General features: G+C 36.9%; 1 protein-coding gene and 1 long non-coding RNA gene across 10 annotated transcripts in view; one reads left to right on the top strand and one right to left on the bottom strand.

Annotated features, from left to right (window-relative positions):
* Positions 1 to 25,901, bottom strand: part of LOC106050709 (adenosine deaminase AGSA-like) — a 69,263-nt gene that overhangs the window by 12,173 nt on the left and 31,189 nt on the right. For 5 of the 9 annotated variants that reach the window (XM_056034811.1, XM_056034810.1, XM_056034807.1 and 2 more), the window contains exons 2-6: positions 6,413 to 6,562; positions 5,475 to 5,649; positions 4,614 to 4,763; positions 3,493 to 3,553; positions 2,739 to 2,870 (exon numbers count right to left, since the gene is read on the bottom strand). In XM_056034811.1, coding sequence (XP_055890786.1) covers positions 2,739 to 2,870; positions 3,493 to 3,553; positions 4,614 to 4,763; positions 5,475 to 5,649; positions 6,413 to 6,538 — 644 coding nt within the window. In that variant the 5' untranslated portion in view covers positions 6,539 to 6,562. Of the gene's footprint in view, positions 1 to 2,738; positions 2,871 to 3,492; positions 3,554 to 4,613; positions 4,764 to 5,474; positions 5,650 to 6,412; positions 6,563 to 6,726; positions 6,872 to 16,923; positions 17,026 to 25,901 lie in introns of those variants that run through there. The other 4 variants (XM_056034813.1, XM_056034812.1, XM_056034809.1 and 1 more) reach the window with 4 other exon arrangements.
* Positions 15,763 to 17,123, top strand: LOC129927217 (uncharacterized). The gene is made up of 3 exons (XR_008778828.1): positions 15,763 to 15,838; positions 16,670 to 16,828; positions 17,002 to 17,123. It is a non-coding gene; the product is annotated as an uncharacterized LOC129927217 (long non-coding RNA).

Raw genomic sequence — 25,901 nt, 5'->3', positions numbered from 1 at the left:
TTTTCATAAAAAACACCAATTCTAAATGTAAGGGAGATAATGTTACAATATGTTAACAAAGAAAGATAGATAATTTTGTGTGTATTTTCAGTATCACAAAGTCAAATATATTTACAAGATGTACAAGAAATGTTCACAACAAATTAAACATTAGTTAAAGGTGTTTTTTCTGGTCAGCTAGCTGCTAAAATTAAAAGAAAACATTTATGTTTGTTTATAAAGGCTAAGAATGCACTTTGTATGTAAATTGTAAATATCATGAACATTTTTTAAAATGGACTTTTAATGCAGCGCCTTTAGCGCATTAGCGTAATGCTATGGCATTTTACCACGCTAAACCAGTTCCTTAAAAAAAATGTAAATAATCAGATTCAAATTATTTTTTGTTTAGTGTCCCAATCAGGATAAAAGCCACCTTTTTTTTTGCTTTTTGTCTTTTGGTCGGTCTGTCGTCACGTTTATATAAAAAACAACAACAACACTATTCGCTATTGAAAATCTGATTTAATCTTCAATGTTCCTTTCGAAACATCTAAAGTTTTAAGTATCTATAATAGATTGTTTCGGATGTTTTTGTGAAAACAAATCAATGCCAACGAATGCTTGTTTGCTCTTCTAACTTAATTTAATTAATGTCCATGCTTAAACATTCCATTTTTTTTTTATGTAACTAGCATATAAATGCTAAATGAAAATCTCTATATTGACTTATATTTCATTAACAATAAAGTTGTTCCGGATATTGTTTTATAAAAAACAAGGTTACAAAAGACAGTTTGTGTGGAAACACAAACTCAAAATCGGCCCCCGAAGTGGTCCACCCAGGCAGGCTTCAATATTTTCAGAAAGAACATCCGAATGAAATTATATCAAAGACAATTGAGAGATAAGAATGGAGAAAGAAGGTTAACAGATCATGTGTAGTGCCCCAACGGTCCCGCAGATCAAAGGATAGATGAAAGTGAATGTAAAGTTAGATGTGAGCCTGGCCTAACTAGTTCTCCTTTCAGACCTTGTGGTCTATAAGGCAGATGATGTAAAGTTCATCTGTTTTTGTGGCCTACGGTTAACGAGGGTGTCATGTAGCCAGCACAACGACCAACCGCCTTTACTTTTCCCCAACTAATGTCAGGTACCCATTAGAGCTGAGTAGACTCAGAGGCGCCCAAAGATTCCAAAGTTGAAAATCCCAGTCATTCATAGGATTCGAACCCGGGACCACCGGTCCGGAAACCAAGCGCTTTACCGCTCAGCCACCGCGCCTCCTCTGGCCTAATTGATGTCTTGTAATTGATCTAATTGTTTTGAAAAGGCTCAATCTCTTATTCGAATCCTCAAAAAAAAAATATGTACATTTTGATTTCTTTTTTTTTTATGTGTGTTGTACCTTCTGTTTGAAAGACTAAACACATCTCTTATCCAACTTATAATAGAGGCAATGAAACTTTGTTTTTGGTTAATGGAGTACATTCCTACCATTGGGTCATTGTAGTGTGATTTTTGTTTTCATTGCTTAAATAACGCTGAAAACTCTTGGGAAAATGTCACGCCTCATTGCTGTCTAGTGAACGGAGTTAGTTTCAATGTTTTTTATACGAGCCATGCCAAAATTGGCATTATCAAATTAATAATTACAACTGACCAGCAAAAAAAACCCTCACTTTCAGCTAAGTTTCAAATAAGCAGTCATCTCAGTCAGTCATGTCAGTCAGTCGTGTCAGTCATGTCCATTCAGTCAGTTATGTCAGTTAGCCATGTCATTTAGTCAGTCATGTCAGTTATGCTAATTAGTCATATCAATCAGTCATGCCAGTCAGTCATGCCAGTCAGTCATGTCATTTAGTCAGTCATGTCAGTTATGTCAGTCAGTTATGTCAGTCAGTTATGTCAGTCAGTCAGTCAGCTCTACAAAGTCTTTTAGTTTAACGATCTGTGTTGTAATTATTTACTGGGATTTCTGAAAGGCTTCATTGATACGAATTTACTTTTGTTATTCTGAGAATTGAGCTAGAGGGAATTAAAATGTTCATCCCCAATTATCCCTGTGTACATATGAGTATGTAGGGACATGAAACAGACAGACGCTGTACAAACTGTGAGAGTTGAATACTACATTACTGTCCAATAAGAACGCCACAAATGGTCACGCTCGACTTATATTCACATTTATCACTTATATTGTTCATGTTTGATTCATCAAATCTATGCTGGCTTAAATAGACCGAATAAATCAATGCTATAAGCCTGTAAGCAGCAAGTAATATAAAAAAATAAATAGCCTCCTATTTTATATCGATATTGATACACGATGGTTCTAATCAAATAGGATCAGAAAGGATTGAATCATAATGGAACGGATCAAATCGGATCCTAAACGGATCTAATCGGATCGCATTTGATCGACTGAATCTAATAGAGTCGAATCGGATGGGATCTTCAATTAATAAAAAAAACGGCCAGTAGTTGGGTGGAACCCACGGGATTCACGTTATTGGCGCAACACTCTATCCACTTCACTACCAGTTCCAGGAATTTTCTGCTTTTCATTCCCCAAACCTTTTTCTTGCCAATCTTTCCCTCCACCCATGAAGAGAATAGCAACTAAATAATAAAAAACAATTTTCTTTATTGAAGCAGTGATGCAATTCAAAACTCCAAAGGGAATATTTCATAAGTCAAACTATTGACAACATACATTAAGCACATAATGTCAACATACTGGAAGCAATAGCTGTTACCTCAAATTTTCTGGGGGTGCCACAAGACCTTTCATCGAGGAGAAGTAGGTCTCAAACTTGCCCCAGACATCGTTAACTGAAGGGTAGGCTTGGAATGGGTCCTTCACCCAGATGGATGTATCGATGATAAGCCTGTGGGACAGAGACACCAGGATACAGAGACATCACGTTGTAGACAGAGACATCAAGTTGTAGACAGAGACATCAGGTTATAGATAGAGACATCATATTATAGATAGAGACATCAGGTTATAGATAGAGACATCAGGTTATAGATAGAGACATCAGGTTATAGATAGAGACATCAGGTTATAGACAGAGACATCAGGTTATGGACAGAGTGTACATTAAGAAAATTGATCACGTTTTGCAAACGATTTGTTGACGAAATCTGTATTTCCATTGTTTATTTTGTTCATTCATTTGCTTAAGAACGTTGGTTGAATAAAAAAAACATGATAATAACCTTTATTTTGTAACACATCAACAATAAGCAGCTAATAATATAAGATTGCTAGATATGAAATTTATATTTCGTATATAGTCAAAGTCTTTGTCTCTATTTGTTAAGGACAGATAAGTTGGAGACATATACGTGAAAAGTCCATAAATATTTGCTATAAGCAACTTTTTAAGTGTTAGAAGATGAGATAAATGTATCATGACAAATGTCACAGTACTCTTATCAAATGTCATCAGTTTAGTGTATTTAAATGTCATCAGAGGATACAAAAATCTTTTTTCCTCTACTTACTGCTCGTCAAACTCGTCTGGATCGTTCGCTGCTGACCTCAGTTCATCCATGGACTGCCAATCTATAAATAGAAATAACATTTAGGTTACCCTCACCAAAGAGTGCTAAATGATGTGCTTGTAGCTTTTATAAAAGCACCCCCCCACTTATTATCATCAAGATGTGTGACTTAGGTCGAGGCCATTCCTTATAGAAGGCCTGAACACTGACCTGCAGCGTCACAACCTGTGGGCAGTTTAGACCAATAGCAATGCGAAGTTTACGGTTGTTGTTTTTTTTATCTCACTAGCATTAAAACAACAAACTTTGAGTTTTGGGTTTCTAGTTCTACCTAAGATGAACTTCGATTGGTGACAAGGCAGGGAGACCTAGGTCTCCCGTAGTGCCCTGGTAAGGAACTCTGCTGTTTGGCGTAGTGCCCTGGTAAGGAACTCTGCTGTGTGGCGTAGTGCCCTGGTAAGGAACTCTGCTGTGTGGCGTAGTGCCCTGGTAAGGAACTCTGCTGTTTGGCGTAGTGCCCTGGTAAGGAACTCTGCTGTGTGGCGTAGTGCCCTGGTAAGGAACTCTGCTGTGTGGCGTAGTGCCCTGGTAAGGAACTCTGCTGTGTGGCGTAGTGCCCTGGTAAGGAACTCTGCTGTGTGGCGTAGTGCCCTGGTAAGGAACTCTGCTGTGTGGCGTAGTGCCCTGGTAAGGAACTCTGCTGTGTGGCGTAGTGCCTTGGTAAGGAACTCTGCTGTGCCTCATAGCTTCCATACAAAACTGGATACGTCTCCCCGCAGCAGCGGACACTCTTGCAAGACGTGCACCACCGTCTCGTCTGATTCCCCACAATGTCGGCAACGGGCATCAAAATTTGGTCAACATAGGAAGGTCTACCAAATTGCCATCCCTGTGGTCTTTCACGCAGTCTTACTTCTAAATGTAAATGGTTTGTTTCTCTTACAACTTTTGTGTTTTGTTTCTTCTTAATGATAAGTCCTTCTTTTTAACATTTTGTATTGCTCAAATGTATATAATCTTGCCATTTTCCAGAGGCGTATCTGAAAGCGTGCACTTTCTAAATTACACTCCTTATCTCTTAGAGGTGTATCTAAGAACTTCTACTTCTACAGTATACTTACCAAGTCCAGGAGGCGTGTCTGAGAACTTGTACTTTCTCGTAGGGTATCTGCCAGGCTCTACACGTGTATACAAGTTAGGCAAGTGTGTCAGAGTCTTGATGACCCAGTCCAATGACGTCATGGCCGAGTCGTGTAGATGAAGTACACCACCTGGAGTTCAAAACCATACAAATACAATGAATGACTGGTCATTGGTCATAAAATAAGTCTGTAAGAGAATGTTCATCGGTCATAAAATAAATTTGTAAGAGACTGGTCATCGGTCATAAAATAAATTTGTAAGAGACTGGTCATCGGTCATAAAATAAATTTGTAAGAGACTGGTTATCGGTCATAAAATAAGTTTGTAAGAGACTGGTTATCGGTCATAAAATAAGATTGTTCTTTGCATTTCTCTGTTGTTTCATTCATTCCCGAGCAAGGTGTTTTCATTTTTTTTGTTATATATACAAAGCTAAAACATGTTTTATTTTGAATTACTTTGAATGTCTTCCCACCATCCACTACACTCCAGAATGAATGTTATAGAACACTTTTGGGTCAAATAGGGGAAGACTTCGTATATGACAAATAATTTGACGCGTAGGGAACATTGAAGAATTGGTAAAGAAATCGCTAGAACTGCAAAGTTCTAACCCTAACCCTAAACATCATTATGATTCTACAAATAAAAAAAAAATATAAAAAAAAATAATTATCAATTTATCAAATTAACAATATATCAACAGGTCGTCGCAAAACCGATTACTTTGGCCAAAAAAAGTGGGCTACTCTATATATGTGTATTTTTTTTTTGCAATTACTGATTTCAGTTTAAGTCAAGACCTAAATTACTTGTTACTATTAATACTAATTCTATACCTTTAGGCATCATCTTAATGATTTTGTAAATGGTGCTGTTGTCTATCCAAGGTTTACTCTTGAAGAAACTTATGGCGGGAGGGTAAGGCGTGGTCGTCCAGATACTTTGTTGAATTGTTTGATTCTTCAGATTCATCAGAAATTTGTTCACGGTTTGTTCCTTTCTGTTCAGAATCTGTTCATGTGGTTTGAAAACATTGTTGATTTATAGCCTTACTTTAGTGTTGTTTTTTAAATAAGGTAGTTTACATTTGTTTAAACTTAAAGTACACAAGAAACTCACTTCTATTCCACTTTTAAAAGAATATCTATTTAAAGTGGAAGAGAAAGTCTCAGACAGTGAAAAGATTTCTCTAAAAAATACCAAAATAAAAACGAAATAGGGATGAAAGATTGACTCTTCACCGTATTCTCTGCCTGCAAGCGATTTTGATTTTGATGAGCACATTTGAAAAGACGCAGGTGAACTCTGTTTCTCATTCTGAACATGTTTATTCCAATATTTAGTTCTTAACCAAAGTTGGCGTAAAAAGTAAACTTATTTATATAAACGTGTATATATATTTTCATCCTTTTTGTGGCCTCGGAGTTAAAGACATACAAAGACGAATTGGAACAAAAAGAACTTTCAGTGAAGTTCCGTAAGGCATTGAGTTCATGAAGTCTCCATAGGTTGCAAGAAAGTCACTTCTACAAGCGACTATCTCACCTGTTGATCAAAGGAAGCGTTTTATAAGTGGTGAATCTCTCCCTGCAATGGTGATATATTAAAGAAAAAAAGATCTACCTGGGGGTCTTCAGCATTAGTATCGAATACCCAAGGATTATAGAGTACCCAAGGATTAGAGAGTACCCAAGGATTAGAGCTTTCGAAAAAAAAAAGGGTTAAACTTTCAAGCAGCTTGTAATAGCACACTTCACTCGTCAGTTTATATTACCTGTTTAGCCCCAACTCTCATGGCCAGTTCCTCATCTATAAATGCCTGACGAGCTTTGTAGTAAGAGTCAGAAAGTCCAGTTACCGTCACAACCAAGGCGAGTAGCCAGACCTGAAGTCGAAGCATTTTTGTTCTTGGAGCTCTTTTATTCTGTTATACAAACAAAAAAAACTGCACTATAATATGCTGTACGATATTCGAAGTAAAATTATTTTTAACAACTTATTTCCAATATAAAAAAAAGCAAAAAGATAAATATATGAAAAACGAAATTAAATAAACTAAATAAAAAAGAAAACGTTTTCGAACTTCACTTTCAGTTATAACAATTTCGACAAAAAATGAAGATTAAAATTTAAAAACCAATAAATGCCGGAGACCAGAAACTAGAATGTGAGGTAACTAGACCTCGTCCCTTAGTTCCAGTGGAGTGAAAAAGCTTACTTAGTGTATATATATACACTTTAGACAACATAATGACGACAGCTTGCTATACTTCAAGATTGAGACATTTAGCCGATAGGTACGCATGTGTTGATGAGAGTTAAAAAAAGATGATATTTCTCTAAAGACCTGTTTAATTGTAGGTTCTAAAATTGTTAAGATAATTGACGACCATTTTGTTGCCATGCGTCATTTCGCTGAGTGCAATACCATAAATGTAAAGAAGAATTTCGTTTAAATAATCTATTATTTAGAGAAGAATGTAAGGTGTATTTATGCCCTTTATAGAATTCTAAACAGTTTGACCAAACTTAATGAAACATGACATAAACGTTCTTTAGATATTAGCGGTTAAAACATATCTAGTAGTTTTATCAAGATTTATTGTCAAAGTGAAGACATTGTAGGAGTTTGTTTATGTTAAACTTCGCTACTTTATGTGCTTGTAAAATGAACCAAAGACACGGCATGTTCTAGGGTTACGTTTCAACAGAGTTCACTGGTGCCAAAACATTTGCAGCCCACGGACCAGATATATTTCCGACACGCATGTCACTGTTAAAATCGTGCGGACCATCACTGTATGTATTCATGAGATTTAACAAATCACATAAACTTCAATACGCATTAAGGTTTAACTGAGATATGATAAGTATTTGTATTTAAATAGGATGGTGTCAGGGGCAGGTATGGCGAGAGTGAATATGTTATTGTGTTGATATTTTGGTATACTAGTTAAATCCCGTTGCTTATGTAGACCCAGGCCCAGGTTATGAATGTGAATAGTCTGCACGTGTTATGAACTGAATGGTTTAGTCTTCATTGAATGTGAGAGAGAGAGAGAGAGAGAGAGAGAGAGAGTGTGTTAGTCAGTGAGGTCTTGTCCCCGGTCCAGGAAGGTTGGACAGTTTCTTCCTGAACTGGTGTTCGTGTATTAATATTTACTGAGAGTTAATCTTTATTAAATCCTACACTCTTAAGCGAGCAATTCTTATATGTATGTATGTATATATATTTATAGTACCAGGTGACCGAGCCTCAACCGGCTGAAAAATTTGTTTAAGGAAAGATATTTACCTATTTCGGAAACATTTTATAATGACAAAAATGAGCTATCGGGTAAAGACTCCCGATCCGTAGCGTTGTTTTCGTGTTAAATAAATAAATTATGGCTTTTATACAGCGGTACGTTTATGCTTATAGCATGCTCAGAGCACTATGGTCCAATCTCATTTGTGGACCATTGGGGGGAAGCAGCGATATTCTTGCGAAATGGTTTGAACTTCTTATAGTCCGACAGTCACACTGGGCAGGGCACTTATCCCGTATGGGGGACGAATATATGCCAGGCAATCTTTTTTTTTTAGTGAGCTGAAAGGGGTCGGCGTAACAGAGATGCCTCACAATATCTCTTCTTTAGAATACTAACGCGATGTTTTTAAGTGTCTTAGGGAAAAATGCGCGATTTTACTTTGTTACTAGGTGCACGTTTTACCCTATAAAGTAGAGAATTTGTATCACTTGATGCTTCGTACTAAAGCCATAATGAATATACTAATTGCAATATTAAATGTCTGAACTATACCATTTGAGAACTGCAAAGAATTTCTTCCAAGCCAATAAAAGTCCAATAGTTTTACGCAAATGATGCAATGTAAAACGTTACGACTTGAGCTGTGGTTTTCTATACAGTTGTGGGGACTTAAGAAACTTTCTATTCTAATCGCCATGTACAATTACATTGAGAACATGACAGAACGAAAAAGCAACTCTTCAGATTGTCTTTACCCGATCCTTCATTTTGGTTATTACAAAATATTTCCTATATGACTTTGTGTAAATCCTGAACGCTGAAGCGAGCAATTCTTCTATATAAATAAAATTTTATTTCGAAAAGATTTTCTTTAAAAATTCAAGTTATATGTATATACATATACACATGATAAAAAATTCGCAACTCATTGGCCATAAGGGGAAAACCGTCGACCGTTATATCGGTTTTAATGTTTCATTTTCAAAAAATTAATTTTGGCTAGAATGTTTTATGAATGAAAATTGTCGTCAAACGGGAAAAACACTGCTTACGTCACTATTCTTACAGAAGTACACTAAATTATTTCTTTGCAAACAAGAACAAGTTTTAATGAATCAATTGGCCTAATTTAAACATTTGCGCACCATTCTTATTGTAGATTAATTTATTATGGAACTATGGAAGACTTAGACTTAGACTTAGGTCCTCCCGCGCCGTTCGGCGCATTGGGCGGCAAGCTGTCTCCATAATGATCTGTCACTGGCAATGTCTGAAGCCTCCTCCCACCTGGCGTCCACTGTTCTGAGGTCCTCCATGAAGGTGTGTCGCCAGGTAATACGAGGACGTCCCTGTTTGCGCTTTCCTCGTTTTGGCTTCCATGTTATCGCAGCTCTTGGTGTGCGTAATTCATTTTGACGTAGAACATGTCCCGCAAATCTCATGCGACGCTCAGTCACAACCTCACTAAGTGTTCGACTCCCAGTTCGGCATAGGATTTCCTTGTTTGAGATCCGGTCTGTGTAACTGACTCCCAAAATCCGTCTCAGCCATTTCTGTTGAGCCACATTTAGTCTTTTCTCAATTTTGACAGATGACTTCCACGTCTCACATGCATATGTAGCAGTTGGAATGACGATTGTGTTGAGAAGGTGTATTTTTGTCTCGAGTCCAATGGCTTGGCTAGTCCAAATAGGCTGCAGCCTTTGGAAAATGCTCCCTGCCTTTCCTATTCGGCATGCTACATCATGGTAAGCATCTCCATCATTTGTTATGATGCTGCCAAGGTACGTGAACTTGTCCAGCTCTTCAAGCTTTGACTCGCCAAGTCTGACGGGGACACCCTTTGCCCTATATCCAACTCGCATAATTTTAGTCTTATCCAAGTTTATGCGGAGGCCAATTTTGGGTGCCTCTCTGTCTAGGCTCTCCGTCATTTCTTGAATGCATTTATTTGTAGCCCCGAGTAGTGCAACATCATCAGCAAAGTCCAAGTCCGTCAATCGGAGTTGTTCATGCCATGGAATACCAAAGGCAGTCTGGTCCATTTCTCTCCTCATTATGTAGTCGATGGCTAGGAGGAAAAGGAAGGGAGATAAGATGCACCCCTGTCTCACACCTGTCTCGATTGTAAAAAACTCTGTTGTTCCCTCTTCTGTTTTAATGCAGCAACTAGACTGACTGTAAAGGTGTCGTAGGATCTGGACGAATTTTTCTGGGATACCGTATTCTCTAACTATTTTCCATAGTGATTCTCGGTGGACACTATCAAACGCTTTTTTGAAGTCCACAAAACTGATCGTTAGCCGTTGTTGGTACTCAAGACTTTGTTCTATGATATTTCGTAAAACGAAAATCTGCTCTGTACATGATCTGCCTCTTCGGAAACCTGCTTGTTCTTCTCTGAGCCTTTCATCTACAGACTGTTGAAGCCGTCTCAACAAAACAGTGCTGAAAACTTTGCCTGGAACAGAGAGGAGAGTAATGCCCCTCCAGTTGTTGCAGTCTGCCAAGTTGCCCTTTTTTGGAAGCTTTACAATCACTCCCTTTTGCCAGTCCTCTGGGACTTTTGAAGTTCGCCAACAGAGATTTAAGAGATCAGTCATTCTGTTAACAATGCACTGTAGCCCATATTTTAGCATTTCTGCTGATATCATGTCTAGTCCTGGTGCTTTGTTATTCTTTAGCACTGCTATGGCCATGGTAACCTCCTCAGCAGTTATTGGGTCTGTCTTGACCTTGAGATCATTGTCTGGAGAGGGTTCCTTGAATATGTAAGTTAGGTCTGGCGACAATTGGTTAAGGGTCTCTTTAAAGTGCTCTACACATCTTACATCCTGTTCTTCTTTCGTTAACAAAGTTTTGCCTTGCTTGTCTTTTATTGGTCTTTTATTACTGGATTGAGCAGAAGGGACAAGAGGCACAAGCAGCTGCAAGCAGAAATGACACAAAAACCCTCCATCGAGATCTCACTGGAGTGGACATGGGGCACTATGGAAGAGAAGTAATGAAATTAAATTTGCCGATGTATGATTAGTTATTGTGTTTTAAGTGCTTTATAAACTCTTTACGCTTTGATTGTGTAAAGCCGTGTAGGTAGCTTTTACTTTGTTGTTTATTTTGCTGGTGACCTCCAGCTGTCTCGTTCTGAAGCCGCATGCAACCAGGTGCTTTCTTCTATGTCAGCTAAGGCAAGTAGGCGCCTAAGCTGGTCTTTAAAGTGTTTCCTTGGGGCACCTCTGTTACGTCGACCACTTTTTACCTCTCTAAAAAGACAGCCTCTGGCATACGTTCGTCTCCCATACGGAATACGTGCCCTGCCAGCGTAACTGTCGGACCCTAAGAAGTCCCTCTACACAAAGGCCGCTGGATACATATTTGAAATCAAAAGAAAATCCGCTGCCGAGGACAGACGCAGAAGACGAAAAGAAAATCTTAATCAACCACCGAAGGAGAATGGTTATGCTTGCCCTTGATGTGGCAAAATATGTAGGTCACAGCTGGGTCTGCGTTGCCACGGGAAATACTGCAATCCTCATTAATCTTCGGACTCGAAGACAAGCCTTATTTTTATTATTATTATTATTTTGCTGGTGAATTATTAGCATGTGTTTAAGCTTCGAAGTCTACTGTCCCGTACCAAAACAAAGGAAATGGTCATAACACAGCTTCTCTACGCCTTACTTGCTCACACTAAACATGAGATCCATCTAGCGGTCAACGAGTTTGCGTACGTTGCAGTCTTTTTTGATTTAACTATAAACCTCGGTAAAAATCGTGAGGTTAGGGCGTGGAGACGGAAGGCCCAGGAGAGATCTGAATGGAGGGATGGGTTGAAAAAGGCTGAAACTCCATGGGCTGTAGCGCCACTGGGATGGATGGACGGCAAAAGCCGGTATGAGCTTCTTATAGTCCGTATGGGGACTAACATATGCCAAAGGCAAGGTGGTCGGCGTAACAGAGGTGCCCCATGCAATAGTTTAAATCTATTTTTAAAAAATGCGCCATTTTACTTTGTCACCAAGTGCCTGTTTTACCCTATAACGTTGAGTTTGCGTCACTTGATGTTTCGTACTAAAGCCATAATGAATATGCTAATTCCATAATTAAATGTCTTAACGTAAGCATCTGAAAAGTTACACTGCAAATACTTTCTTCCAAGCCAATAATAGTAAAATAGTTTTACGCAAAAGATGCATTGTAAAACGACCCGACGTGAGTTGTGGTTTGTCTCGACTACGCTAGAATCTAGACTGTAGGAGAACTTCTACCCTAATCGCCATGTACAATTACAGAACTGACAGAACAAAAAAGCTAAGCTTGGTCAACAAAGTAAAAGTCACCTAAACGGCTCTCCGTAATTAAAGTGTAAACAATAGGGTTTGTTGGACTAGTCCGTTTCGTTTCTTTGATTAAAAAGTATTGGGCCGGAAGTCGCTTTTTTTTATTTATTTATTTTATGAGTATTTTACCCAAGATCTGTGTTGTTTTTTTAGGACTAGCTTATTTCATGTACCCGGCATTTTCCGATACACAATTTAATACACAAAGTAATTGTTGAAAAAAATTGTAGTGATTTTAAACTTTAAATGATTACTTAAAAAGGTGTTACGCTAATCAATTTGAATATTATTTTGTTATGAATGTCACTGTTTATTTTGTGTCTGTTCTAGTTTCTTAAATTTTTCTTGAGTAAAGGGGTCGTTTTTCTCCTAAGGGTATACCTGATTTCTCCAAGCAGCCTTTGTAAAATATTGGTCCTAAATAATGCTATGTTTATAAACGAAAAATCGCATGGCTGCATTATGATGAATGTACGTGTTAGTTCAATATATTTTTTATTACTAGGTAACTATAAATAACCGCATAAATAGATGTAAGTTTATTTTTTTTTCTGTTAGATAAAGTCATATGGCAAATTTTTGTTTATATCCTAATTCTAAAAAGGAATAATAATAGAATTATACAGTAAAAATATTCACTAAGTTTTTCTTTTAATAGTTTTGAAAGTCTGAGTTTGTGTTTTTGCAGATGTACACAAGCTACACTATGAGTCAGTCCATCTCTTCTGACTATTTAGAAATGAGAGTAAAAATGTAGGCTTCGATATTTTTAGCCTGAATTTAAGAAGTTACAATCTTCAAACAACTAATATATTGCCTCTTCCATAAAACTTTGTACTTAAAAAATAAATTTATCCAATGCTCGAAATCCTGCTTGTATACTTAGGCCCTATTTAAATCGATCCGGTATCAATGTATTAAGTAGCAATAACCCCGCAAAAAAATTTAATGAAAGAAGATTGAGATATAGCCTACATATATTTTTGTGACGGTACGCACCGGTACTGGGTACCGGCACTTTTTTTCAATGTCGGGAAAAATGATTACTTTTCTTGTAATTCAACGTTAATTGTTAATTTATTATTAGTTGAAAGTTAGGCAATCTATCACTGAGTACACGAGCCTCTTTTTTATTTTTACAAAATAAAAAGAACTTTATATACTTTCAGCCGACATGCCGTATTATTAAAAACACAGCTATGTGAACTTCTCAATCATCTCTAGAGTGTTAGACAGTCATTATTTTAGACTAGATTTAAGTAGAGTCTAGACCTAGATTTAATAGGCCTATTATTATAAAAAAAATAAAAAATCAGTCATTATAGACATCAATTGTCTAATGAAAGAATGTTCGTCAGGAAATTTGTAATCACAGATATAAGGAACTAATTAATGTAAAAAATGCTTTTGAAACACAAAATTGAAGATTAATTTTATTATATAATGAAATCAATGGATCTTCTTTTGTATTTTCATGTGTCAAAGTAAAAAAAAAATATCTGCGCAAAGTGTATTTCTTAAAATTAGATCTAGGTCTAAATCCTTTCGATCTTTTCTCATGTCAACATTGTAGACATGGCCTAGATCCATAAAATACTATAACTTTAATAGAGTCGGACAACTTTATTTTTTTTAGGGTCTTAAGTTTTTTTTTAGGGCTACAATACATACACTAAGGTCTAAGTTGGTACCCAAGAAACATTCCTGCCAAGTATTATCAAGATTGGTCAAGCGGTTTTGATGTCTATAAGTAACATACATACATCTCACATTCTACTTTATAGTATAGATATACTAATGGAGAGATGATATGAGGTGTTAGCTAATAGCGTTGCTCAAGAAACAAACCTGGGTTTTTCTAAACTCTAATACTTGGTATGTAATAGTAAAACAGCACCTACCTAAATAAATCGTAACTAGCAATCAAAAACCTATATTTATTGTAGTATATATAGGTCTGTGGTTGTATTTTATATAGCCTTCGTAACTTCTTCTATAGAGAAATGACTTTTTGTAATTTCTTTTACTGAAAATTGGGCTATTCGCGTCTGACACATATATAAATTTTATGTTCAGCAACAAACCCTATTATTAAAACTCGCAAATCACAATCACCAAACATAATTTAATTTTACGACGGGGAGGGGGTATCTGGAAGCGGGTTTCCTTCATACCTTTATACAAACCTTGTGTTCGAGTACGAAGATTAGGGAGGAGGGCAGTATTTTAAGTGGCTACGTAGCACCAGCTGCGACCTTTATATTTTGACACATCCAACGCAAACATAACCATTATATGCAGGTGGTCGATTTTGATTCTCTTTTCGCCGTCTATGTCTGTCCTTGGCAGTCGATTTTCTTTTGTATATCCAGCGGCCTATCTAGTTCTGAAGCCGCCTGCAGTCAGCTGCTCTCATCTATGTCAGTTAAAGCAAGTTGGTGCCTAAGCTGTTCTTTAAAGCGTTTCTGTGGGACATCTCTGTTACGTCTACCACCTTTCAGCTCACAAAAATAACTGCCTTTTGAAAAAGTTCGCCCCCCCCTCTCTATACTGGATAGTGCTTTCTACAGCATGACTGTCGAAGCGTAAGAAGTCCCTCTATACTGTCCATACTGACGTTCGCTAGAACATCGCTGATTGTAGTGCGGTCTCGTCAACGTATGTCCATGAAGGTGTGAAAACCTCTTTGGTGAAAACGTTCAAGAAGTCTTAGTTGCTTTCTGTATAGTTCCCATGTCTCAGATCCAAATAGAAGGGTTGAGAGAACAACTGCTTGGTAGACATTAATTTTTGTCGGCAGGCGGAGCGATTCATTCTGTTAACTCACTTCTGGAGGCGTCCAAAAGCACCACTGGCCCTGGCCAGACAGTTTTCGAATTCCGTAGAAATCGATCATTCGATACTATGCTTCCTAGAAATGTGAAGTGGTCTACCATGTCAAGGGGATCTCCATTTACGGGGATCTTTGGGGCTGAGTAGGTTTTATTGTAAAATTGATTTGATAAATCCTTCTTTTCGATAGTAACGCGATGTTTCTATGTCTTTATGCTTCTTTTGTGAAAAGTAAAAAAAAAAGTCCATGTTTTAACCTAGAGATATTGAATCATGAAGTTTCATACTAAAGACTTAATGACTTAAAGAATAATTATAATATTAACGTCTAGACGTAACCATTTGAGATGTTACACTGTAAAGACTTTTTTACAAACCAATAACAGCCCGTTACTTAAAAAAAATTCTGTATTGGGACTTTAGAGACTTTCTATTCTAATCGCCATATACATTGTCATTTAGAACTAAAGAGAACAATAAAGCAACTCTTCGGATTGAGAGTCTTTACCTGATCCTCATTTTTGTTATTAAAAAATGTTTCCAAAATAAGTAAATATCTTTCCTCAGTAAATTATTCAACCGAGCGAGGCGAGGCCACCTGGTACTATTAAAGTATTATTGTTATTCGTGGATGGCTGGAGTTGGAGTTGAAGTATACTGAGTATTAATTGTCTTGTTTGAGTAACCCCTAACGGGCCAAACGAGAAACGAACTTAACAGATATTTATTTGCATTTAAAATAGGATGGGATATATATTAGCATTTATATAGGATGGGGTAAGTCTATGTATTTACGTTTAACTACTATAGGTTATATATAAATGTTTAACTACGATACTGTACAATCAGGGCAAGATTTAATTATAGGGAACACAATCTATAGCTTTGGCCTTCAAGAAATATTTAGAACTGACATATAATATTTGGCCTTAGAAAGAGTTCCATCAGCTCTGTCAAAGACCCTTATCTCAAATAGCTCTATCTGGACCCCTAATCTCAAAAGCTCCATCAAAGCCTTTACTCTCAAAGAGCTCCATCTTGGCACCTAATCTCAAAGAGCTCCATTCACTGGCGGATCCAGGGGGGGAGGGGCGGTAGGGGCGATGGCCCCCCCCCCACGCGGCCGACCCCCCCCCACAACGCTTTTGGAGTCGGGGCCTCGCTCCGAACCCCACTAATAAATAATGAGCTGTAGATGTCAGGAGAATGCGTTTCGGCCGTGAAAAATGCAAGAAAACGCTTTTGGCGTCAACATGACTGTTTTTTTGTTGTTTTTTTTTCGCCGAGCATTGAGAAACAGTGTTATTTTATTCTCATATATCGAATATATATATATATATATATATATATATATATATATGATTTACGCACGTTTATGCATAGGGTTAGGGTTTACTGGGCGTTAGGAAAGAAATCGCCCCCCCCCCCCCACTCCAAAGTTCTGGATCGCCAGTGGCTCCATTAGGGCCCCTTATTTCAAAGAGCTCCATCAAGACCTCTTATCTCAAAGAGCTCAATCAGGGCCCCTAATCTCAAAGAACATAGAACCTTTTCAAGTTAAACGTTATATTATTATTATGTTAAAAGCGAACTAATATTCTTTCCCAGGGTCGAGCTTCGTAAGAGAGAAACAAAATCCATTTTAGTTCCTTTGTCAGTGTCCACTGAGAAATGTTCTGCGCATGTTGGAGGTCTACAGCAGTACCGACTTCTGACAGGCAACAAGAATCATCATAGGGATGTTTAGGCCTTCGAATGTGACTGTGAGTCGGAAGTCACTATGCCCTGGTCTGATATAACAACCATGTATATTGTCGCTTAATTATTAATATTATTATTATATGTATTTAAGTTTTACCAACCCAGAGTCTGTGTTGAAGTACAAGTTACAGTAAGTAGTTGATGTATCTCTGTCGGTTTTCTCAATATTTTGCGTACAGGTTTTCCTATTTCAGACCTCGAGTCCTACCAAACAGAACAACAGAAAGGGATTAACTCAACACTTCTCATATTTATTATGACACGTTGACTGTGTTCTCAAATGGTATGCATTGAACTTACGGCTGTTGAGTTCAGTGACTGACATTTATTAAATGTTAACCTTCATTTAGCCTAGATATGATATTTTATGTATGAATAGTGAAGTAGTACATGACTTTCTGAATTTAAGATATGTGAAATAAATATTTTCTGAACTGATCCCTGGGGTGGAAGGCAGGAGACAGTCCCCCAATGCCCAATACGATATCACACTAAAGATGATCAAATCATTAACCCTTTTCAGTCAGCCTCGTTTCAAATGCTCCATACACGTAACCACCTTAGTTATTGTGGAAGAAGGCACCTTTTCTTTTTACCACTTTTGGGGACACAACTATGCAATTGCTTTCCATTTGCTTGGAAAATTGAAAGCTTGGGATTTACACACCAGGATCGGACTTAGGCATTGGCAAACTAGGCAGCTGCATAGGGATTGGTGGGGGCCTCGCATAGAATCTCAAAGCATCACTTTCAGCACGAAGAAGTTACACAATCTTCGCTACAAAGTTGTCAGGTAGTCAGCTGGTTTAGAACAACTTCCGAACTAATCGTCCATTCTCTGCACTATTCACAATCTATTCAAGACTTTGCAAGTTGCTTTGAGTTGACGTTTTATCAAATATATTTGACTACCTTTTACGGTTGCGACTTTTTCGAATATAAACTGAATGCTACTGAAATTATGATAGCTAGTTGTAGGCTTTTAGGGTTATTTTTGTTTTTCAAATTTCATTTTGGGTTACCAGTTCACGTTGCCTAGGGCCTTCAATTACCTGATGCCAGCTCTACACGAACACACATTTTGGGTCAAGTGTGCAATTCACGCCCAACGGAACCATAGAGACTCAAATATATGGAACAAATTGTGTCCTTTACACAGCCATGTTTCTAGCTAAGGACTGGCTGACCAAAATAAAGGAATCCAGCCAAGAGTCAATGATTTACTGGTACAGTGCTCTACGTACATTGAACGATAGACAAAAATATTGTCAAAACTCACTGCTGCACATTACTTTCATACAGAAAAGAAGGTGCGCACTATTTAGCGCACTATTCTGTACGGGGGGGGGGGGGGGTGCAATGTTTGGAAGAGACTGAAGCTCTTCAGTAAAAAGTAAAAATTAAAAGTAATAGCAAGCTCTGCTGAGACTGGAGAAATAGATGCCTTGCCCTGGGTAACTGTTATTTTAGGATGCTATCGCCTTTAACATGATACAACACTGAAGAGCTGGTGAAACTGAAATTAGACTGTAATGGCGGAGTTATGCCCAAAGACTTAAAGTCTCTTTGTGTTTATTTATTGTGTCGTTAATCATCCTTCAACATACTGCTCTGAAAGTTGCGCAGCTTATAACATATAAAATACAATTAGTTGGCACATGTTATTATTATTATAACGGCAACCTTAGAGTTCATTTGTAATTTACACGTGGATACGTTGTCTCATTATGTTTTGCTCATACAGTCGAGAGTTTCAACTATTATTATGTTCAACTTTGATGTTTTCTCTACGCTCAGTCCCGCATTCATTATCAGACATTTAGTTTAATACAATGCTGTTTGAATTACTGTATATATCTAGGTCACCTTATATTACTATATTGCAACACAGAGCTTTACCACGTTTGTATTTAAATATGTGCTCTTCAGAGACCTGTGACATATTGTATCCTAGATACTGTCTTCAGGTCATAATTGTTAAGTACATCAGTTGACCGTGTTTGACCCGTATTGCAACCTCCTCCCGCTTTTTTGATCGTTGTATCGTGTTGAGGGTCATTCTAGTAAGTCAACACCCTAGCTTAAAGAGGTTAAGTATCGGAGATCCACGTTGCATCCAAATATAATTTAATATCCCAAACTTTAATCATATAATAATCATAAGTTATACTTTATGAATAAAACATATTATAACATTAATTAAAATTATACACCCACTTTGCATGTATTCAAACCAAGCAGAATTAACAAATGACCAGAGGCGTAGTGAAGGGAAGGGCAAGGGGTACGATGCCACTGGCACCACCCCTAGGTGGCAAAGAGGTGCCAAAAATACAAATTATTGTAGATATTTTAGTAAGGTAATACATTCTAAGGTTATTTGTACTATATTATTGTTAAATATTTTATATTATAAGCTTATATATCTATGTGATATTCATGGAAAATGGAATGGAGGCGTCAATAAAATTTTCTTGCCCCGGGCGCACGTTTTACTCACTACGCCTCTGCAAATGACTCCAAATTTTCAATTTTGTCCACAATCTAAATATACTTATAGAAATATCTGCATTCTTATTATTGTTAGGGAACGAATTACTAGCTCGTTGGCCAAAACCTGAAAACTCTATTTCGACAATTACATTTTTTCAAAGTATAAAAATAACAAAATTTCAATGTGGTTTTTCGAACTAGGTCCATATCTAGGTCAAACATCGATATTGAAACGACTATTGCGTTCTTAAAAGGACCAACGCTTTCGGGAATTTTTCTAAATGTAAGGCGTTATTGATGATTGATTGTTGAATATTTCGACTTAAAATTAAAGAATTGTACGCACCGTCTACATATGAACATTAAGTTTTGATCATGCAACAAACTTTTTTTTTCAATCTAATCTACATCTATGCAAAATAATCATTCTGTAAGAAGCAAAGAATATATAATGACTTTTGAAGTTCTGCTGATTAATCCTCGGACTCGAGTACAATCTTTATTGTAAGTTGTATAAAGTAGGTATTGTATTTTTTTTGTAAAGTAATTTCTAAATGCTTTTCTTTTTAGAAACTAACTTTAAATTAAACTGAGAGTGGCCCACTATCCTAGTGACCTAATCTGAGATGAGTTGACACAGTTTCTGTGCCATCTGGTCCTTGTCTTTGACCTTGAGATATGAGGTCATTGGTTAAGCCCCCAAATGTCTTCTGTCTTGTACTCTAAACACTCGGTTGACCCATAGTTTAACGTCATCACTACAATTATCATGAAAAACAAACGCAAACATTTATTCCTAGTCCCAATTATCTGCATTCTATGTGAGTTATGTTTGAGACTTTTAAACTGCTGTTTAACTGTTGCACGACCCGAAATAATTGTAACTCGGCCCGCTAATTATCAGTGCTCTCCTCCAGACGATGTGTTGATCGTTTAACCCCCCAGCCCCCCACGGATTATCCCCTCCCGCTTTTTCCCTCCCTCTTGAATATTTTATATACTGAACTATTTTCTTACTAAGTGCTACTGTGAGAATTTAAGCAACAGCGTGAGGAAAACTAAAGCAAACTAGAGTTACCTAATCCCATGAAACAACGTAGCTTGGCTTCGAGGTTACAATTCCCCAGAAATCTATATTATAAAGTAGAAAGTAAGGCGTATGTATGTATGTATGTATGTATGTATGTATGTATTAATGTATGTATGTATGTAACGAATAGAAATCAAGACCGTTTGACCAATCTTGATAAAACTTGACAGAAATGTTCCTTGGGTACCAACCGTAGTGTATGTATTGTAGCTCTAATAAAAAGACCCTTAAAAAAAAGTTGACCAACTCTATGAAAGCATTATAACTTCATTGATCTAGGCTATGTTTACCATATTTACATGAAAAGATCGAAAGGATCTAGATCTAGATCTAATTTTAGAAACTACACTTTGCGCAGATAGTTTTTTATTTTGACACATAAAAATACAAAATATAGTCTATTGATTTCATAATTTAATAAAATTAAGCTTCAAATGTGTGTTTTACATAAATTCGTTCCTTATATCTGCGTATTTTGGAATTCCTTACGAACATTCTTTCAATAGACATTACGCGAAATGTTACACATCTTTCTATTCCTAGGTCTAAAACTCTAATTCAACTCTAAGACGATTCAACTTCTCTTCGCAAAGATAGTTTTATAATTAAACACATGAACATATTAATAATAGTCCATTCATTTCATATTTTAATCAAATTAACATTCAAATTTGTTTTTCTAAAACATTTTTACATAGATCTACATTCGTTCACCAATATTTTCATAAAAAATTGAATTCAGGTCAATTAGCTATTTTTAGCTCCATTCATAATATTTTTTAATCGTGAATTCATGCATTCGCTTTACTTATAACATTATTATTTTCTTTAATTGTTTTAAATGCACTATATCAGTGACTATATCAGCAATACGCAAGTTGAGACCCGCGGGCAGCGGGTTATATCTGTCTAGTTAATAATTATTAACAAATATATATATATATATATATATATATATATATATATATATATATATATATATATATATATATATATATATACATATATATAAAACTTTAAAAAAAAAAAAAAACAAAGAATATATTTAGCGTATTTCTATCAATTAAATTTGATCAGTCACGTTGCAAAAATTGTAATAGATCTAGACTAACAATAAAAAATAAAATTAAATAAAAATTCAAAAAATGTCGAACGACCTTGATTCAAATTCATGGATCAAGGCTTCTTAAGACAACACAGTAACCACTCTGCCAGTGGAGAGCTAATGAACATGTAAGTTATCTAGTCTCGTCCTATTTGTTTGAAGTCATTTTACACCACCACTTCAGACATTTACAATTTTTTCCCTTTTTCGATAGACCGAACAAAATATTTAATTACCAATAACTAATTGGTTACATTTTTTATCGGTTCTTGTGTAGTCAGGTAAAAGAAAAAATTTTGCAGCTTGATCCGAGATTGGATGTGGGAGACATAAAAAAATACAAACTTTTGACCTGACACACAGCGTAGATATAAGCTTTGTAACAAGCAAATGACAAAAGACAACTTATTAAAGCCAAAGCTTATCTAAGGGGAAATTATTTCTAATTATTGCCATTTATCTGAAAACTACAGAGTTTAGCTCCCTTTCAATTATATACAAAACGTTATAAGGATACTAAATTCATATACATATCCACATCTCTCATTAAGTAGCATTTATTTTCCTTATTTCGAAATCAAACAAAATATTTAATCACCAACAATCAATTAACTATATGTTTATTTATTTTTTTTTTGGTCAGGTGCAATGAATAATTGTGCAAAGTTTTTACTTGATCCGAGAAAGGGAAAGGGAAGAACATGCTTAAACTTTTTACCAGACGGAAAGAGCGAGTTGATATAGTAATAATAAAGTTTGTCTTTGAGTACGAAGATTAGTGAGGAGTGCAGTATTTCCCGTGGCTGCGCAGTCCCAGCTATGACCTACATATTTTGCCACTTCCAAGGCAAGCATAAGCATTGTCCGCAGGTGGTCGATTTAGATTTTCTGCTTTTGTCCTCGGCAGCAGATTTTCTTTTGGTCTCAAATGTGTATCCCGCGGCCTTCGTGAGTGACCTCTAGCTGTCTCGTTCTGTGGCCGCATGCAACCATGTGCTCTCCTCTATGTCAGCCAAGGAAAGCTGGTCTTTGAAGCGTTTCCGCTGGGCGCCTCTGTTACGTTGACCACCTTTTAGCTCAACAAAAAAGACTGCCTTTTGCATACGTTCGTCTCCCATACGGAATACGTGCCCTACCCAGAGTAACTGCCGGACCAAAAGAAGTCCCTCTATACTGTCAATACGGCATTCTCAAGTGCATCGCTGTTTGTAGTGCTGTCTTTCCACCGTATGTCCATGATGGAGCGCAAGCATCTTTGGTGGAAGCGCTCAAGAAGTCTTAGATGTTTTCTGTATAGTGTCCATGTCTCAGAGCCAAACAGAAGGGTTGAGAGAGCCACCGCCTGGTAGAGTTGATATAAGCTTTGAAGAAAGAGCCTGCTTGGACCTTAACTGCTTATATTTCAATCTACCTGTCTCTTGCTCAATGTCTGCGTCGTTATTTCTTCACAATAAAGACACATCACACAAACACACATAAAATAACAAAGACTTACATAAAGCTTCTAAATTAAAAGACTGCCCCTTCTTTCAATTCTTTGTGCCTTAAAAGAAATTAGAATTAATATCTACAAATGAACGATAGCTATAATAGAATTCAAAAAAAAAGATAATCGAATAGATTAGTTTGTTGCCAAAATACAAACCCTGTTATGTTACAATGAAAAATAAATCACTGCTTAGGTAACCAGCAGTATTAGAGACTTCAGGTACAATATTGTCGTATGTCATTTAAATAAACATGTCAGCGCTTCTGAATAATAAAGCTATCAATAGTCATCAAGGCAAATGTTATGAAATCGACTTTGAACTGGTACATTTGACATTATGAAACGTAAATGTACATTAAAGGTTTTATTACGAAACTAAAAGTATTCAAAACAACTTTGGGGTAATAAAAGCATAATGACTGCATTTGTGTGAATTGCGGTAAACCATAAGGACAAAGAAGCCGAGAGGACCGGAAAGAGCTGGGAAAGCATCAAAAAACTCCGCCCGAGTTGCAAAAATGAGAGTCATCTTTCCATTGTGTCCAAACTATTGAGTGTGCTCTGTCGCCTCGATTGTTAATACAGAGTAGATTACTTCCCCCCCCCTTTTATTTTAACGTGAGGTAGAAATAAAAAAAAAAGAGTGATATTTCAACGGTCCTGCCCCCTGCTAGTTTGTTCTTTCTCCCCCCCCCCTCTTGTATATCCGCAGAGTGATTTTTCCTTTACTCCTTACTACTCGACAAAACTTTTGAGGGAAGAAGAGAATTATATATATATAGATAGATTCCTGCTATGTACCAACATATACCGTAAGCCTTTTGCCAAAGAGAGTGTGACATTGCGAAGAAAGGATAACTAGCTCTTCTTTCATTCCTACCACTTAGACAATTTACTCTGCTGTATTTCTACCTTGTAGTCTTTTTCATCAGGGCGCTAGACTGAGGCTAGGAGAAATAAACAAGGAATCCATTTCTATTAAGGAATTTATCATTTATACATGGAGCGACTATAGGGGCTGACGAGAATATCAAGTACCAGTTTCGCCAAGCATTAGACGCCACTAACGGCAGCATATTGTGTCTTAAAGAATGCAGGAGAGCTGATCAGCATGCGTTCATAAAGTATTAACAAGGCCATGCAAATAGAATGCATCAAGCAACTTTAACCTGCTGGTGTACATGTGTGGACATTTGAAACAGTCACACAGAATCTACTTTCTAAGAGTGATAACCTTGTAAGTGAAGGAATCTCACATTTGTTTGCCATTTCAAAAAAAAAAAAAAAAGAATAACTAAGCTAACATCATCTTTTTTATATCATGTGAACAAATACGTATCGCAACAGTCAAACAGAAGTCAGAATAGATGAGTTCAATATTTAAATAGTCCTAATTAAAAAAAAAACAAGGCAAGAACTTTGCACTTACAACTATATTTGTAGATAATGTGGAAGTTATTTTTCTTTTTCGATATAAAAAAAAAAACAATTACCAATAATTAATGTACTAATTGGTTACTTTTTTTTACAATCATGTTTTGTCAGTTATAATAAATAATTTTTTAAAGCTTTAGTATAATCCGAGAATGGGTGTGAGAGAAATAACGTGTTCTATTATTTAAAGGGACAAAACCCGACATATTTAACCATTTCCCAAACCCCCTCAACTCACCCCGAAAAAATCCTGGTTACACGATGTATAAATCTACTCAGAGTATATAAAATTCTAGTTTGGTAATACAGAACCCGAGATGAACTCCAATTGGTGGCAAGACTGGAAGGGCTAATCCTCCCATAGAGCCTTGATAATACAGAATCAGACATGGCAACATGAAAAGACAGTAGTCTAGGCTAGAATCTAAATATTAGACCTAGATATATGCTATAGATAATTCTAGTTTGGGGATAGGGCTATAGATCCAGACTTAGAAGATGGTGCGCAAAATGTTCATAGACGTGTATTTATCTATTTGACTATTTAGTAAATCCACGTGGAAATAGCCGCTGACATATTTATATGCTCATTATACGCCCCTAGGTTTTAAAGGTTGTCATGGCCAGGGGTGTCAATGGGGTTAAGCTCCCATTGTCTATAAAATACTCCAAATGGCATGCGTCTCGAATAGCCTCTGACAAGTAAGTCCAGCACCTGGCCTGCTCGTGTGGCTTAGATATTAAGCCCGGCGAAACTGCTCTTACTAACAGGTGAAGGGGTGAAGGCGGATACCTGGCGCCACAAAACCGGGAGCTTCGGGCAGATGGAGCTCGTTAGCCTAGTAAGGCAGTTCATCTTGGAGAGGGGTACTCTGACTTCAAACCCCCGTTGCCTTGCGGTACTGAGGCTTCAGGAGACAACCTCGAGGAGAAATCAGGAGTGAAGCCCCTTAGGCGTTGGGAGTATCAGCTAAGAAATTCCCTCCGGCAGCTTCTACAATTGAGTTGGTGCCAAATGTAATGTATACGTCCCTACCACCACCCCCTGGATCCGCCTCCTTTAGGGTGTGTGTGTGTGTGTGTACCATCATTCTGTCCATTATATCGTTAGGTAACACGGAATGTACCCATTATTTGATAATGGGTTACTAAGGAGTTAGGATGGGTGCAGGAAAAAACAACACACACAAAACAACACGTTCATGTCCTTACACTACGAAACATATTGAATGATTCTTTCCTTCCTTTGAACTCTGCAGTATTTTCTTTCATCTTTCCTTACAGTTTTATAGTGCATTCATTTCATTTGATATTCCCACTTCCCTAATCAAATAATGACACATTATACTGGGAACTATAGAAGCAAACACAGTCTCAAAACTTGGGCACTGGATCTCAAATACAAATGAGAAGTTCTTCAACTTAATATACTTTCAAATGTATGATTACACTTTCCTGAACACAGTCT

Source organism: Biomphalaria glabrata, chromosome 7, assembly GCF_947242115.1.
Source record: "Biomphalaria glabrata chromosome 7, xgBioGlab47.1, whole genome shotgun sequence".
NCBI classification, from domain to species: domain Eukaryota; kingdom Metazoa; phylum Mollusca; class Gastropoda; family Planorbidae; genus Biomphalaria; species Biomphalaria glabrata.
This window is presented reverse-complemented; position numbering and strand designations above follow the sequence as displayed.